Source organism: Nerophis ophidion, linkage group LG02 (genome assembly GCF_033978795.1).
Source record: "Nerophis ophidion isolate RoL-2023_Sa linkage group LG02, RoL_Noph_v1.0, whole genome shotgun sequence".
Classification (NCBI taxonomy): Eukaryota; Metazoa; Chordata; class Actinopteri; order Syngnathiformes; family Syngnathidae; genus Nerophis; species Nerophis ophidion.
The window spans coordinates 87947719-87964888 of NC_084612.1; the positions used below are offsets into that span (position 1 = coordinate 87947719).

General features: G+C 38.8%; 5 protein-coding genes and 1 long non-coding RNA gene across 7 annotated transcripts in view; 3 read left to right on the forward strand and 3 right to left on the reverse strand.

Moving 5' to 3' along the window:
* Nucleotides 1–17170, reverse strand: part of LOC133547997 (T-lymphocyte surface antigen Ly-9-like) — a 280939-nt gene that overhangs the window by 206620 nt on the left and 57149 nt on the right. The gene's annotated exons all lie outside the window — the stretch shown is intronic.
* LOC133548174 (CD48 antigen-like) overlaps nucleotides 1–17170 on the reverse strand; it is a 160771-nt gene that overhangs the window by 91739 nt on the left and 51862 nt on the right. The window lies entirely within an intron of this gene.
* LOC133548213 (CD48 antigen-like) overlaps nucleotides 1–17170 on the forward strand; it is a 76070-nt gene that overhangs the window by 53015 nt on the left and 5885 nt on the right. The gene's annotated exons all lie outside the window — the stretch shown is intronic.
* Nucleotides 1405–9993, forward strand: LOC133548118 (uncharacterized). The gene is made up of 8 exons (XM_061893496.1): nucleotides 1405–1586; nucleotides 2318–2608; nucleotides 2822–3070; nucleotides 7260–7550; nucleotides 7764–8012; nucleotides 8130–8228; nucleotides 8375–8440; nucleotides 8542–9993. Exons 1-8 carry the CDS (start codon nucleotides 1538–1540, stop codon nucleotides 8685–8687), a joined length of 1440 nt encoding a protein of 479 aa, XP_061749480.1. The 5' UTR covers nucleotides 1405–1537; the 3' UTR covers nucleotides 8688–9993.
* Nucleotides 8269–15458, reverse strand: LOC133548223 (uncharacterized). Its single transcript, XR_009805818.1, has 2 exons — nucleotides 12262–15458; nucleotides 8269–10510 (listed from the first exon to the last, which is right to left on the reverse strand). It is a non-coding gene; the product is annotated as an uncharacterized LOC133548223 (long non-coding RNA).
* Nucleotides 11900–17170, forward strand: part of LOC133548024 (uncharacterized) — a 74287-nt gene continuing 69016 nt past the window's right edge. The window contains exon 1 of one of the 2 annotated variants that reach the window (XM_061893466.1): nucleotides 11900–13346. Coding sequence is in view for 1 of the 2 variants with exons in the window: in XM_061893462.1 (XP_061749446.1) it covers nucleotides 13301–13346 (46 nt within the window). In the remaining variant the exon portion in view is untranslated. The remainder of the gene's footprint in view (nucleotides 13347–17170) is intronic. The other variant, XM_061893462.1, reaches the window with a different exon arrangement.

The window sequence follows — 17170 nt, forward strand, 5'->3', positions numbered from 1 at the left end:
TGTAAGTCCATGTATCGTCCCGAAAGTTATGAACACATTTTATGAATTTTGTAAAGTTACTTAATGCTGCTTTAAATAAACACTGAAAGGTAAGTTCACAATTTTTGTGTTCAAACAAATAGTTGAGCAACAATCGTGTTCCCATGTTTATTTTTTACAATTTTTTACTAATTGTTTTTTATGTGGTCTGCACTTTGTCTGGTTTATTATTATTATTATTATTATTGGCTTTTATCTAGTTTGCCAGCAGCACGGTGGTACAGGGGTTAGTGCATGTGCCTCTTGGAATCTTTCCATGTGAAGTTTGCATGTGTACTCCGGCTTCCTCCCACCTCCAAAATGGCTAAAAATATCTGGTTTTGTTGCCATAATTTGATTTTTTTCCCCCTAAACTTTTGTTTTTTCCATGCACACATCTGACTGCGACTCACTGAAAATGACACACAATCCACTTTTATGTCACGACCCAGCAGTTGGGAACCACTGGTCAACTGTATAACAGTTACTGTAATATTTCCATGTCTGTCCAGAGTGATTGACCACTTTGCAAAAATGAAAACGAGACGTTACAGTTTACTTCTCAGAAAATGATTCCCTGAACAGACACACAACAGTTGTTCATTTATTCTACTACTGTGGCTTTATTGTTTTGTGTATATTTTATAGTTTTGTGTATCTGAAATAGGATTAGCCACATTGCCATAAATGCAAATTAAATAATATAAAAGAACCCAGAGATGTAGGGGTGCTTTATTTTTTGTTTTACTTTTGTAGATGTTAAATTTGCAGATGATTACTGCAATATATATTTCCAAAAGATTCATTGCTCTTCCTTTTTGCTTTTATCAGTAGCAGTTTAGAAGTCTGGAGTAAAAAAGTGCACAAGTAGGTCAAATGCATTAGTTAATTTCAGGTGGTTAATCAAAGATCCATACAACATAATCTGATATGATATCATAGTTCAAAGCACTATTTATGTATTTTTTATGATAAATAAATCTAGTGTTTTGAAACGCATGCTAGACGACGCATGCGCACAGCACAACAGGCTCTGTCCGACTGACTCTGCTCCGGCCGTTAGGATCACTTCACAGAGTACTGCACGGTGGCATTATGGGTAATTCTTATCTTGCGTTTATAATGTGTTACAGAGTCGATGTTTATCAGAAATGTATTTGGTGTATGTTCACAGAGTGTGGCACATATTAGTAAGAATTTTAAAGTTGTTTATATCATAACTGTCAATGTAAAAGGTATTTATGTTGAAGAATAATGCATTGCAAATTCCTGTTACCGTCGAGACAGGCACGCGCCCCATTCAATGCAGTCACGCGCCTGCCCTCTGCCGGGCACGCGCCTGCTCTCTGCCGGGCACGCGCCTGCTCTCTGCCGGGCACGCGCCTGCTACCTGTCTGTCACGTGCCTGCTCTCTGTCGGGCACTCTCCGGCACTGGGAAGGGTGCAGCTCTACGGAATTCACAGGGAAAATGCGGTGTCATCCCGGTAGGTTCGCGGAAGAGAATGTGAATCGTCTACAATGGACTACCAACATGTTCTGGTCTATTTCATGTGGACTTTCACTGCAGGTAAGTTCTGATGTTACTTTTCCTATAATTCTTTATAAATGTAGACTTTGTACAAATAGAAAGAAGATCTAACGTTGTGTTGTGTTGCACCTGTTGTGTGTTTTGCTACCAAACTAAATATTGTTCTACACAAAGTCTTGTTCTCATAATGCCTCCATTTATGTGGAAGCGCTGTCTTCGTTTTGTCACTTTGTGGGCGGTTATTCTTACACGGCCCCTCCGTTCTGATTGGTCAGGTGACAATTGCTGAGGGCCAATCAGAAGTATAGCAGGGCGGGTCATCGTCAATATGTATCAAGATAATACAGCTCTTGTCGACAAACACATTCTAAAAAGTCCAAATTTAGTGGAATTGTGGAAAATGCCAATTGAATTTTATCTAAAAGTCTTTGAAGAAGGTAATGTTTCATCTGTTGAGAGAACATCACATACTTAATGAAGTGTCAAGATCAATATCTCTCTTTTCATACACATACAACCAGTCCACAGATGTCAGTCAGTGATGGAAATTATACTTTCAAATATGTTTTCTTTCCTCACTTGTCTGTTTTAAAAAATATTTTTATTTAATATTTGTACATGTAAATATTGAATGTATGTCACGAAGTGGGACTATTAATTTTCTTTCCTCCTTTCGATTTGTTATAAATTGTATGTACATGTATATTTAAATCAGGGGTCACCAACCTTTTTGAAACCAAGACCTACTTCTGTTTATGTCCCTTTCACAGTTGTTGCACAGGATGTGAAATATTTCCTGAAGGGTCAGGACATACACTTCATGCCATCCATCTCTGAACGACCTCTTGTAATTTTCTGGCAACATAATGAAAAAGATGTGGTATATTCTACTGGCACGGAGAAGTATGTGGCTTCTTCACACAAGAACAGAATCACTCTGGACCGGGTCTCTGCAGAACTCACCATCAAAAACGCCACATATGAAGACAGTGGAGACTATCTCCTAGAAATGAACATAAACAGCGAGCTGCATAGTTTCCAGCGTAGAATTGAAGTTATAGGTAAGTTTACATTTCCATTCATAAACATTTTAATACAAATATTGAGCACTATAAATATTAACTTTTGTAATCTAGGTTCATTAACAATAGTGTTGATTGTGTTACATTTGAGCTCAAATGTGAACACGACTCAACACGACATGAATCTCCACCCCAAAAACAAAAAAAAAACCCATCTGACCTCATGTTGACCATCCTTCTGTTTTCTTACAGACAAAGTATCCAAACCCAACATATCCTGTGAGATGAGCGACACAAAGCAGGCGACACTTGTGTGCTCAACAGAGTCCAAACATCCTCATTTATTAAAGTTGAAGTGGAGCTCAACAGGAAAGGAGCAGACTGGACCAAATTTAACAATAACTGTCAGGAATGAAGATGATGATCAAGTTTATCGTTGTGATGTCAGCAACCCTCTGACCAATGAAACGGCTTCATTCACCGCTAAGGACTGCTTCCTGGGTAATTATAATCAATAATGATGGCTGTGAAATGGTGGTTGTACATGTTTAGATCTTATTTTGGATATAATGTACAATCCCCGTTTCCATATGAGTTGGGAAATTGTGTTAGATGTAAACATAAACAGAATACAATGATTTGCAAATCCTATTCAAGCCATATTCAGTTGAATATGCTACAAAGACAACATATTTTATGTTCAAACTGATAAACATTTTCTTTTGCAAATAATCATTAACTTTAGAATTTGATGCTAGCAACACATGACAAAGAAGTTTGGAAAGGTGGCAATAAATATTGATAAAGCTGAGGAATGCTCATCAGACACTTATTCGGAACATCCCACAGGTGTGCAGGCTAATTGGGAACAGGTGGGTGCCATGATTGGGTATAAAAGCAGCTTCCATGAAATGCTAAATAATTCACAAACAAGGATGGGGCGAGGGTCACCAATTTGTAAGCAATTTGTCGAACAGTTTTAGAACAAAGTTTCTCAACAAGCTATTGCAAGGAATTTAGGGATTATACCATCCACGGTTCATAAAATCATCAAAAGGTTCAGAGAATCTGGAGAAATCACTGCACGTCAGCGATGATATTACGGACCTTTGATCCCTCAGGCGGTACTGCATCAAAAACCGACATCGGTGTGTAAAGGATATCACCACATGGGCTCAGGAGCACTTCATAAAACCACTGTCAGTAACTACAGTTGGTTGCTACATCTGTAAGTGCAAGTTAAAACTCTACTATGCAAAGCAAAACCCATTTATCAACAACACCAAGGAACGCCGCTGGCTTCTCTGGGCCTGAGCTCATCTAAGATGGACTGATGCAAAGTGGAAAAGTGTTCTGTGGTCTGACGAGTCCACATTTCAAATTATATTTGGAAACTGTGGGTGTGGTGTCCTCCGGAACAAAGAGGAAAAGAACCACCCGGATTGTTATAGACGCAAAGTTCAAAAGCCAGCATCTGTGATGGTATGGGGGTGCATTAGTGCCCAAGGCATGGGTAAACTTATACATCTGTTAAGGCAACATTAATGCTGAATGGTCCATACAGGTTTTGGAGCAACATATGTTGTCATCCAAGCAAAGTTATCATGGACGCCCCTGCTTATTTCAGCAAGACAATGCCAAGCCACGTGTTACAACAGCATGGTTTCGCAGTAAAAGAGTGCGGGTACTTTCCTTGCCCGCCTGCATTCCAGACTTGTCTCCCATCGAAAATGTGTGGCGCATTATGAAGCGTAAAATACGACAGTGGAAACCCCGGACTATTGAACGACTAAAGCTCTACATAAAATAAGAATGGGAAATAATTCCACTTTCAAAGCTTCAACAATTAGTTTCCTCAGTTCCCAAACTTTTATTGAGTGTTGATAAAAGAAAAGGTGATGTAACACAGTGGTGAACATGCCCTTTCCCAACTACTTTGGCACATGTTGCAGCCATGATATTCAAAGTTAATTATTATTTGCAAAAAAAAATAAAGTTTATGAGTTTGAACATCAAATATCTTGTCTTTGTAGTGCATTCAATTGAATATGGATTGAAAATGATTTGCAAATCATTGTATTCCGTTTATATTTACATCTAACACAATTTCCCAACTCATATGGAAACGGGGTTTGTAAAATACAGCACTATGTCATCAGTTTCTGATTTGTTAAATTGTAGAACAGTGCAAAATATTGCTCATTTGTAGTGGTCTTTCTTGAACTATTTGGAAAAAAAGATATACAGATCATTTAAAAAATTGTTGAAAAATTAAGAAGTGATTCAATTATAAATAAAGATTTCTACACATAGAAGTAATCATCAACTTAAAGTGCCCTCTTTGGGGATTGTAATAGAGATCCATCTGGATTCATGAACTTAATTCTAAACATTTCATCACAAAAAAATAAATCTTTAACATCAATATTTATGGAAAATGTCCATAAAAAATCTAGCTGTCCACACTGAATGTTGGATTGTTGTATTATTTTTTCATAGTTTATGAACTTACATTCATATTTTGCTGAAGTATTATAAAGGATTTATGAATCGCTGCTACTTTTTAGAATATTTTTAGTAAATCCCACTTGTCCCTTGTCATGCCTTCAAGTACCCCAAGGGGTACGCGTGCCCCCCAAAAAGAGAACTACTGTTTTACAACTTGTCATCGTGCACACTTTTAAATCACACAACTAACGTGACTGCTCTGTAACATGCTGTATGAGACTTGTGCAGGACAACCTAAGTGGCTGCAAGACGTACTTGGTCAACAGCCACACAGGTCACACTGAGGGTGGCCATATAAACAACTTTAACACAGTTACAAATATGCGCCACATTTGGAACCCACACCAAACAAGAATGACAAACACATTTTGGGAGAACATCCGCATCCTAACACAACTTAAACACAAGAGAACAAATACCCAGAACACCTTGCAGCCCTAACTCTCCCGGGCTAAAATATACACCACCTCAACCGACGCAAGTAAGGAGGGTGGGGGGTGGGGGATTGGTGGTAGCGGGGGTGTGTATATTGTAGCCCGGAAAAGTTAGGGCTGAATGGGATTCTGGGTATTTGTTCTGTTGTGTTTATGTTGTGTTACGGTGCTGATGTTCTCCCGAAATGTGTTTGTCATTCTTGTTTGGTGTGGGTTCACAGTCTGGCACATATTTGTAACAGTTTTAACGTTTTTTTTACGGCCACCCTCAGTGTGACCTGTGTAGCTGTTGATCAAATATGTCTTGCAACAGCACACTTGTGCACGGCCAGATGCAACATATAACTGGGCTTACACGCTGTCTGAACAGGATGTAGAGGGTGCTAAAGACAGTACCATCATTGCGCTCCCTGGATAATGCTGATTGGATATAAATCGACAGGAATTTCGAGAGAATGCATATCCTGAAATTCGGGGGTCTCCTGGGAAAATTGGGAACGTTGGCAAGTATGACGATGTCAAGCGCCTCTCATATTAAACTTGCGGGCCACACTAACATTAAATTGTCTATCAAAGTGCGGGCCGCAAAATAACGTCCCGCGGGCCACATGTTTGAGACCCCTTCACTACAGGCTCTTCCCACTCCTTGTTTCCTTCTCACAGACAAGCTTACACACGTCACATAATGTCACGTCATACGTCACATACGTATACGCCCTCGTGGAGCAGAGAGGTAGCAGCATAGGTATCGTTAGCTGTGATGCTAGCAGAGCCGTGCGAGTGGTAATACGAGAGAAAGAAGGTGCGAATGAAGGAAGACTTAATTCCCAAGAAAAACAGCAGGCGGTCCATCGTCTGGCGGGGGTTTGGCTTCAAGCGGGAAGATGTCGAACAGACAACCGTAATAAGTCAAGCATGCGGCACAAGCGTTGCTACAAAAAGTAGCATTACTGCTAATATGTAGCATCCTTTGAAAAGTCACCTGCTAGAGAATGAAGAGTGCTTACTTCGCATGTCAACATCTCCGTTCGGTGCCACACGCCCACACCATCAAAATGCCGAGGCAAACATTTCTGCATCAACACCGTATGAAAAAAATAGAATTTAATAACGTCCGTAGTAACCTACCACATAGCAAAGGACGATTACTATTTGATTTCTTATTATGCAGCTCATTTTTATTTGACACTTAAAATGTTTCTGACAATCCTGCACTTTCTGTTTTGGAAATGACATGAACGTTTGTTCCACTGCTTAATAACTGTTTAATAAATATAGTTTTGGTCAATTGCCTTAGTTGTGATTTCCTTCTCTGCATGAAAGTTTAAAAGTAGCATATATTAATACAGTATTAACAAGAATGTTTTAATGTAGACACATAGGATCATCATACTGCTGTGATTATATGTATCAAGTGTTAATTCAAGTCCAAGGCAAAATATTGAGATAGATATCGTGTATCGCGATATGGCCTACAAAATATCGAGATATTAAAAAAAGGCCATATCGACCAGCCCTAACTTGATGTATAAAAGTTCAACATATCATCAACATTAACATACAGGGCGTTTTCAAACTTAATCATTTCCACAAACTGGTATGGAAATTACTCTCATTACAATCGTGCAAAGTAGATAATGCTGTGTTTATACACATTAAAGTCTCTTGTGTTTTGTTTATAAAAAAATGGTCTTAATGGTGCACCACTACAGCTGAAGACTATTTATCTGTTTATGTCCCTTTCACAGTTTCTGCACAGGATGTGAAATATTTCCTGAAGGGTCAGGACATACACTTCATGCCATCCATCTCTGAACAACCTATTAGATTTATCTGGCTACATAATGAAAATGATGTGGTATGGTTTACTGGCACGGAGAAGTATGTGGCTTCTTCATACAAGAACAGAATCACTCTGGACCGGGTCTCTGCAGAACTCACCATCAAAAACGCCACATATGAAGACAGTGGAGACTATCTCCTAGAAATGAACATAAACAACGAGCCTCGTACTTTGCTGTATAGAATTGAAGTTATAGGTAAGTTTACATTTCCATTCATAAACATTTAAACACAAATATTGAGCACTATAAATATGAACTTGTCTAATCTAGGTTCATTAACAATAGTGTTGATTGTGTTACATTTGAGCTCAAATGTGAACACGACTCAACACGACATGAATCTCCACCCCAAAAACAAAAGAAAAAAACATCTGACCTCATGTTGACCATCCTTCTGTTTTCTTACAGACAAAGTATCCAAACCCAACATATCCTGTGAGATGAGCGACACAAAGCAGGCGACACTTGTGTGCTCAACAGAGTCCAAACATCCTCATTTATTAAAGTTGAAGTGGAGCTCACCAGGAAAGGAGCAGACTGGACCAAATTTAACAATAACTGTCAGGAATGAAGATGATGATCAAGTTTATCGTTGTGATGTCAGCAACCCTCTGACCAATGAAACGGCTTCATTCACCGCTAAGGACTGCTTCCTGGGTAATTATAATCAATAATGATGGCTGTGAAATGGTGGTTGTACATGTTTAGATCTTATTTTGAATGTAATGCACTTTGAAAAGTTGATTTGAGTTTGACTTTTGTTTTTCTGTGCAGGTAAAAGATCAGATGTTCATCTGATTATCATATTAGTCTGTATCTTCATTCTGGTCATCTTGTGTTGTGTTTTATACATAACACCTCAATATCTAAAAGGTACAGAAACTCGACATGACAAAAAGACAATCAATCAAACTCACATTAGTTATTTATTTAAATGTAATTAATACCTTGTTGGGATGTTAGTTTCCTTACCTCACTAAGGTGATTGGAATGTAATTATCTTTGTGTTGTTGTTTCAGTGTCCAAAGAGCGTGATGAAAAGACATCCTTCTTAGTCCAAGTACTCACTCTTCCCTCCAACTCAGGTAAACTAAGTCATTACACTTATTGTGTTCTGCTTCAAGATATTATTTTTTCATCCCGTTTCAGAATGTTGTGCATTTTTACCTTTTTTGGTGTGTTTTAGGACTGAACGTGTTGACTGAGGATGAGAAGATGGATTCAGAAGGAGCCATGCTACTCACTGCTTCTGTTCCTGCACTTCATTCCTCTTCAACACACTTAAACACTATCACTGAACTTTCAGATACCAGCAATGATCAGCAAGATTAACTTCTGAAAAATTCGGAGGAAATGCATGACTGCAGTGGAGTGACAGTCAGTCGTTGCAACACTTGGCCAGGAACCAGTTCTACATATTCAAAAATAAGGAATACTTCAGGGAGAAAACAAAGACATTTACTTAAACATAAAGAACTAACATTTTGAAAAATGAGTGAAGGAAGCCATCTATGTTAAAAGGCTATTTTGAAACAAAAATGGAGGTTGTAGCAACATCCATTCATGCATTTTCTACCGCTTATTCCCTTTGGGGTCGCTGGTGCCTATCTGACAAATTCTCCAACAACTGGATAATTTTTTTTTTCCCCAAGATGTTGCCGCTGTAGTGGCTGCTGGTGGCAGGAGCTCTGTGCTCTTGTGTCATCCTTCTGTGTTCCTGGTGTTTCCTTCTTGTTTTCATGTGGGATTTGTTTTTTTCCTTTTGGTTCGGGACCCTTTGGGACTGTCTGACAAGGGGTGACACTTTCGAGACTTCTGTGGGGCTTTTTTGTGGACTTCTGGATCTGCCTCCCGGGAGCCTTTTGGACATGGAGACCAGCTGCTGGGTCTCTGCCACACCAGAGTCCGTTTGGAGAGACTGGAGGAGACGCGGATGAAGAGACAGAGCTGCGGAGCTGGTGCTGAGCGCCGGGACGGACGGGCTTCACAGTGTCTTGGCTGAATGAGCAGGTATCGGACACCTCGGTCTCCTTGGACGCATCCTCACTCATCCATGCAGACTGGACACTGGCCGAGAGTTAGTGAGCGGCCGAGTGGCTCTCTTGGTTGCTTTGTTGGGTCTGCTCCTGTCTCTGGCCATGTTCCCCCGACCCCAGCAGATGATGGCGTGGAATACCGCAGAGGCCACCACAGTGTATACATTTTTTTTTATTTTATATATATTTTTTTGTAGCTGTATATAGAAATGGCTGGTTGCATCAGCTATGCTCTTTTAATGTCCTTTGTGTTCTTTGATGTTTCCCTCTTACACACATGCTTATGTGTGCTTTAACTATGAGTTTTTTCCGTTGGCCTTAGTCTGGACCTCCTCTCCAGGGGCCCAGGCTTAGACTGAATAGTCTACCTGGACGTTGGAGTCTGCAATAAAGCTTGATTGAAAACGTTTTCAAATAAATAGATATGAAACTGTACATATATGATGTAAATATTGTGTATATAATTTATATCACTATAGTCTATTTTTACCTGCATTGTCCTTTCCATTCTTACACTTTCCATCATTGTAACTGAGCTACTGTGTGGAACAATTTCCCTTGTGGATCATTAAAGTTTGTCTAAGTCTATGATCAAAAAAGTATGAAGGTTCTTGGAAAGCCAAATGTTGTTTTTAAAGATTGAGAACCACTGTTAAGACGATACATATTTCAGTAATTGTATAGAACAGACGGACCTGGCCTGGTTTTATTTTCAAACAGTTGAAAAAAAATACCTCCAAAGGCAGTGAGGAGCATTTAAAGTGAAGGCGGTGAAAATAGAAATATTTAGTGTGTGCATTCAGGTAGAAGTAGTGAGGCACTGTGCTGCTAGTGTTTCAGTGAGACAAAGGCACCAGAGTGAGCTACAGTACAAAGTGTGTGTAGAAGAAGAGTGTAAAGGCGGCACCATGGCAAAGGTCTCGGGTGTGATGTCATACTGCCCTTCAAAAGTGCAAAAAGCTAATATATATATTTATATATATCACTAGTGTGCTGGGCTTCCAAGAGCGTAGCAGTGCATCCCACCTGAGAACATTTAGTGTGGACCACTCCAGCTCCGACAAAGTTTGCAGGGTTAGGATCAACGCCCTCCAGCAAACCCACACCAAAACCTATAATCTAGCAAACATAAGTCATGTCAAGTATTATCAAGCATTAACTCTTTGTCATACAAACATTAAAATATGTTTTGTCATGAGGTTTGGACATCAGGTCCTGATTTTTCTCTGTTTTAAAACACTGAAAATCCAAAATGTACAAAAGCTTCACTTCATGTGTGGTGATGTCCAAAACCTTGTAATGTGCATTGCTGCCACCTACAGGACATGAGGAAACATTACAGTCTATATGACACATCATCTTATCACATATTCAGTAAATGATGTGAACCATACAGTCTTTTATTATATTCATGCGACCCCGAAAGGGACAAGCGGTAGGAAAATGGATGTGTACTGTACTGCTATTTATTATTGTTTTAGAAATGATTTCTAAAAAGTGGTAGGAATAAACAAGCTGTGCTTCTTCCTAATCCTTTTCGGAATGTAAAACTGTAACTGTATACATGTTTGAAACACATCACTATATTGTTTTTATTTTTTTAATTATTAAATCATGTCCGAAATAAATAAATACTTACAATACAATGACTCATATCCGTGGTCTATGTAGCTGCAGCATACATAATAGGTGGCACACCGTGATGACAAAACTAAACATTGTTATTTAAATTTTGTATTAAATGGATTTGTTTTGAAAAATTAAACATAAAATGTATTGTTGGACTTAATTGACAAAAAATTATATCAAACACAATGACATAATAATAATTGTCATACATTTTGAACAATTACTGGCACTGTAAAAAATTGATACACAATTAAAAAAATCCTAAATACAATTTTTTTTTGTTTACATAATGTCTATTTTTTAAATAAGACAATATTTGTATTGAACAGATTAAAAATATATAGTAGAAAAATATTGCTATATTGTTTTATAAAATGTTATTAAATACATTTTAAATAAAATAATTATTGATTAATTAAAAAAATATGTATTAACATTTATTAAAATTAATTTACAAAATTACATTAAATGCAACAAATATATATATATTTTATGGATTAAAAATTAATTAATAATAATTTTTTAAATAGGAAAATAATTGTATTGAACAGATTTAAAAAAAGTAGAAAAATATTGTTATATTGTTATTAAATACATTTTAAATAAAATTATTATTAATTTTGAAAAATATATCTTAAAATTGATTAAACTTAATTTACAAAATTACATTAAATACAAAAAATATATATATTTTGTAGATTAAAAATCAATTAATTATTTTTTTAAATGATAATGGTCAACAATTATTCATAAAATTATATTTAATACTTTTCTAAATTTAAAATGTGTTTTACTTTGATACACTTAAAAAAATGTATGGTAAAAATATTTATACACTTACTTTAGGAATTTTTTTCTCATGAACCCGCATGTATGATTGTCTTAGACATAGATGAGTGTCAGTGTATAGTCCAGAGTGTAAGTAATAGTAATTTATCATTACTATTATTAAGTCTCTTGAGTGGAGTGCTTTGATATCTTGGATTATTGCCTGCCTGTCAAACAACCTTTTGTTTAAAATGTTTAATATTTAAATGTGTTTTTGTTTTTGCAAGATTCAGAAGAACTTGTGCAATACAACCACTTTTTCCTTAGTGACATCCTGTAAAACTTCAGTTTAAATGTATAAGTGTTGAACTTTTGAGTGTCTTTTTCCAAACACACTGATGATGTTTTCTCATGCTTTGAAGATGAATTAAACTTTGTTTAAAAGAGTTTATAAGCAGAAGATGAGCATCTACCTTGGCTTTGGTGACCTCAGTGTCCATTGGGTGTTTGGATTTGAAGATCTTCTGGACTTCCTGCTCAGGACTGCAAACAAACAAGAACATTTGTTTCCAAGCTTTTATGCTTCATGTATGTCAACAAGTCATGTTTGTGTTAAAGAAGATACAACTGGTGGTTTGGATCAGACATCGAAAGGAACCAAACCCAACAAAGAAGAAAAGGCTGTTAAATGTACCCTCAATTTTGGACTATAATACTTTTATCCTACGCTTTGAAAATACTTGCCAACCCTCCTGGATTTTCCGGGAGACTCCCGAAATTCAGCGCCTCTCCCGAAAACCTCCCGGGACAAATTTTCTCCCGAAAATCTCCCGAAATTCAGGCGGAGCTGGAGGCCTCGCCCCCTCCAGCTCCATGCGGACCTGAGTGAGGACAGCCTGTTTTCACATCCGCTATCCCACAATACAAACAGCGTGTCTGCCCAATGACGTCATAACTGCAGAATGATTGAGGTCGAGTTCTTGGTTTCTTACGTGGGTTTATTGTTAGGCAGTTTCATTAACGTCCTCCCAGCGCGGTAACAACACACAACAACAGCAGTCACGTTTTCGTGTACCGTAAAGCAGTTCGGCTGCCGTAAACAGCAATGTTGTGACACTCTTAAACAGGACAATACTGCCATCTACTGTACAAGCGTGTGACGCTTGTGTGGCCACAGTGTGCACATCTGATATTGCTCACATGTGCTCCCCTGAATGCTCAAACATGAAAAATTAGAGGGAACATTGGTTTCCATAAACCTGGTAAACCGATTGTCGCCACCTTCTCTTCTCAGTCCATAACAAGATGAGCAACAATTTAAGAGCGCAGTGCCAATTATACCTCGTTGTTCTGCTCTTGTTGTGAAAGTCTACTGCTGATGTTTCACTGACTGGTTTCACTTTTGACAAATCACAGCCTCATAGACACCTGTAAATATCAGTTCGGTAGCAGTTCATGAAAAAAACATGGACTTGTATTCAAATAGATTTTTGTGAATGCTGATCATCAAGAATGACTCAACATGTCTTAGTTTATTTCATGACTTCCCTCATTTTAGGTAAGTTATGTCATCATGTTTTATAAATACTCTTGTGTTTGTGGTGATAAGTATATATTTTTGATATAATTCCATGTTGATATGTTTTGTAGGTTGTACAGTTTATTAATATTGGTATTTCTGTAAGGTGTTGTTGTCAATGATGCATTTATTCAAGTACCTTGTTCATACAAGTTTCTTTAAAAGAAAAACAGTTAATATCCCACCAGGCAGTAGTGGTTCTTTACCAATTTTATGGAGTTACAGGGGAAAAATACAATGTAAATTGTTTAAAATGTTTTGATTCAGATTTAGTTTGTTAAAAATCAAAATGTTTCATGATGGTAGGACAAGCAGGAAGTATATCTCCAACATGTAAAACTTGTTGTACCAGTTGACTGTAAACATTGTTTTGTTTAGCAAGGGCTGTCAAAATGTGCACCTTAATGCAGATTAATCGTTTATCATTAATAATATGATTTTAAAAACTGTACACACTGAACTCAAATGTAGCGCAGAAAGACTCAAAATCCCCGAGATGTCTCTGGCAACAAATTGTGGGCAGTTAGTCCAAGTAGGGGAATGTGGTGGTAGTGGAAGAGTGGAATGCCTCTCATAAATGGGCAAGGCAAGTTTATTTATAGAGCACAATTTGTACACAACACAATTCAAAGTGCTTTACAGAAATTTATAAGGAAGCAAAAATAAAACCAGAATAATCTGAAAAGTAATCATAATTCAAATTCAAACCATAGAATAAAATCATCATAAAAACAATCAACATTTAAAATAACATCAAATAGTGTAGACAAAATAATTTAAGTTGTCATATGAACAGTTAAATAAAAATGTTTTTAGCCTGCATTTGGACATTTCTAAAGGTGTGTCTCCCATCTTTTGGAGGACTCTTCAAGATTTTAGGAGCACAAAACTGAAACACAGCCTCACCATACTTTGTCCTGACTCTGGAAACCAGCAGGAGACCACTCCCTGAGGTTCTCAGAGCCCGAGATGGTTCATATGGTTCTAACATGTCAAAGATGTACTTTGGCACAAGACCATGAAAAGATTTGTACAAAAGGAGAGCTGTTTCTCTGAGCAACACGAGGCCAGTGCAGAGACCTAAGCACTGGTCGTATATTCCTGCTTCTAGTCAGGATTCAAGCAGCAGCATTTTAGAGAGCTCAGTGAGAAGGCCATTACAGTAGTCTAACCTGCTGGGGACAAAGGTATGGATTAGTCTTTCTGAGTCTGATTTATACATTATTCCCCCGGTTTTTGGCGCTGTTTTTCAGATGGTAAAAAGCTGCTGATGTTATTGACCTAATGTTGCTGTTAAGGTTCAAGTTTGAGTCCATTATTACCCCTGGATTTCTAACCTGATTATTAATTTTAATGGTGAGAGTCTCAAGGTTACCACAGATGCCGATTCCAACAATGTGGTCCATATAGGACTTGAACCAGTGAAGGACAGAATCAGATATTCCCACCATGTTTTCCAACCTCTATAATTAGACTAAGACATTTTCTGCGTCTGTGTTCTGGCGGACATCATTTGTCACCTTGATCAGAGCTGTTTCAGTGCTGGGTGGGGCCTAAAGCCCGATTGGAAAGTATCAAATACATTGTTAAACAGGAGAAAGTCACTGAGTTGTTGGTATACAACTTTTTCTAGGACTCTGCCCAAGAATGGCAGGTTGGATATGGGCCAAACGTGATTAATTTATGTGACATCTAAAATTCTCTTCTTTCAAAGGGGGGTAATGACAGAAACGTTAAGGCCTTGGGGAATGTTCCAGTCTGAAGTGAGATGTTAACTAGATGAGCAAATTGTGGTAACAAACTGATCAGCACAGACTTTAGAACTCTAGTGGGTAACTCATCAAGACAGCATGTTGATGACCTCAGACTGTGGATGATCTCTTCAAGTGTTTTGTCAGTGACAGGAGTGGAACATGCCAGCTCTTTTTGACTATATAGCTGCAGAGTGGATATATATATATATATTTTTCCTTGTTCTGCACAAAGTCTGGTTGGGGTGCCCACATCTACGGTCACTTTCAAGGTTTTTCATTGTTCCCATTAGGTTAAGTTTTTTCTTAGGATCAGATCAGAGGATGTTGTTGTGGTTTGTGAAACCCTTTAAGGCATTTTTTTTATTAAGGGCTATATCCATGAACTTTTATTGATTTATTGATTGCAAACATTTAACTTTTGTAAATCTCAAAATAGAATTGGAGCTTTGACTTTGACATTTCCGTTCAGCTCAGCGGCACTCCCTTTTCTGTGCCCAGACCAAGTCTTCATTTCTCTGTGGCGCCTTTTGCCTACTTCTAACCATTCTAACCAAAACATTTATAACACTTGACGTATAAAAGTTCAGCAGATCATCAACACTAACGTACGGGGCGTTTTCAAACCTAATAATTTCCACAAACTGTGTCCGTATGATGTCCTTTTTTAAGTCTTCCCCCAACAACCACAGATGTATCTGTTGGTTTGAGTCTACCGACAAGTAGACAAATAAAGCAGCATCGACAACATTCCCAAGACTCTTGGCAATGATCAAATGAAGAGTGTGCACACTGCTGTGGGTGGACTCCTTTACATGCCAGTTAGACCAAACATTTCAAGGACAACACTCAGTTATTTAGCATGCAAGTCATTGGCTACATCCATCCATCCATCCATCATCCATCATCTTCCGCTTATCCGAGGTCGGGTCGCGGGGGCAACAGCCTAAGCAGGGAAACCCAGACTTCCCTCTCCCCAGCCACTTCGTCTAGCTCTTCCCGGGGGATCCCGAGGCGTTCCCAGGCCAGCCGGGAGACATAGTCTTCCCAACGTGTCCTGGGTCTTCCCCGTGGCCTCCTACCGGTTGGACGTGCCCTAAACACCTCCCTAGGGAGGCGTTCGGGTGGCATCCTGACCAGATGCCCGAACCACCTCATCTGGCTCCTCTCGATGTGAAGGAGCAGCGGCTTTACTTTGAGTTCCTCCCGGATGGCAGAGCTTCTCACCCTATCTCTAAGGGAGAGCCCCGCCACACGGCGGAGGAAACTCATTTGGGCCGCTTGTACCCGTGATCTTATCCTTTCGGTCATGACCCAAAGCTCATGACCATAGGTGAGGATGGGAACGTAGATCGACCGGTAAATTGAGAGCTTTACCTTCCGGCTCAGCTCCTTCTTCACCACAACGGACCGGTACAACGTCCGCATTACTGAAGACGCCGCACCGATCCGCCTGTCGATCTCACGATCCACTCTTCCCTCACTCGTGAACAAGACTCCTAGGTACTTGAACTCCTCCACTTGGGGCAGGGTCTCCTCCCCAACCCGGAGATGGCACTCCACCCTTTTCCGGGCGAGAACCATGGACTCGGACTTGGAGGTGCTGATTCTCATTCCGGTCGCTTCAGACTCGGCTGCGAAACGATCCAGTGAGAGCTGAAGCCAATTCTTGGCTACATCCACTTGCACATTTACGTTCCCCGTAATGACCAAACCATCAAAAAAAGTGCACATAACTGAAAGTAATTCCATGAAATAATCAATAAACACATTTTTTTTTTGTAGTTTGTAAATAGTAATACAAGGTATGGATGATTGTTTTGTCTCCATTTTGAATGATACATCCTCAAATGATGGCAGAAGGCAGCCCAGAGAGCCAACCAACGAGCCTGTGAGCGGTCTAAAGAGACAAGTTTTAGCCTGAGGGGCTTTTTTCCACCTGGCACCAGTGTTTGACTTGTCTCCAATTAATAGTGTTAACTTATTTTTGTACAGTAAAAAGTGCAGGTGACAAAGACTGTGTTTACACTGCAAGCCAAAGTTGTCCAAATC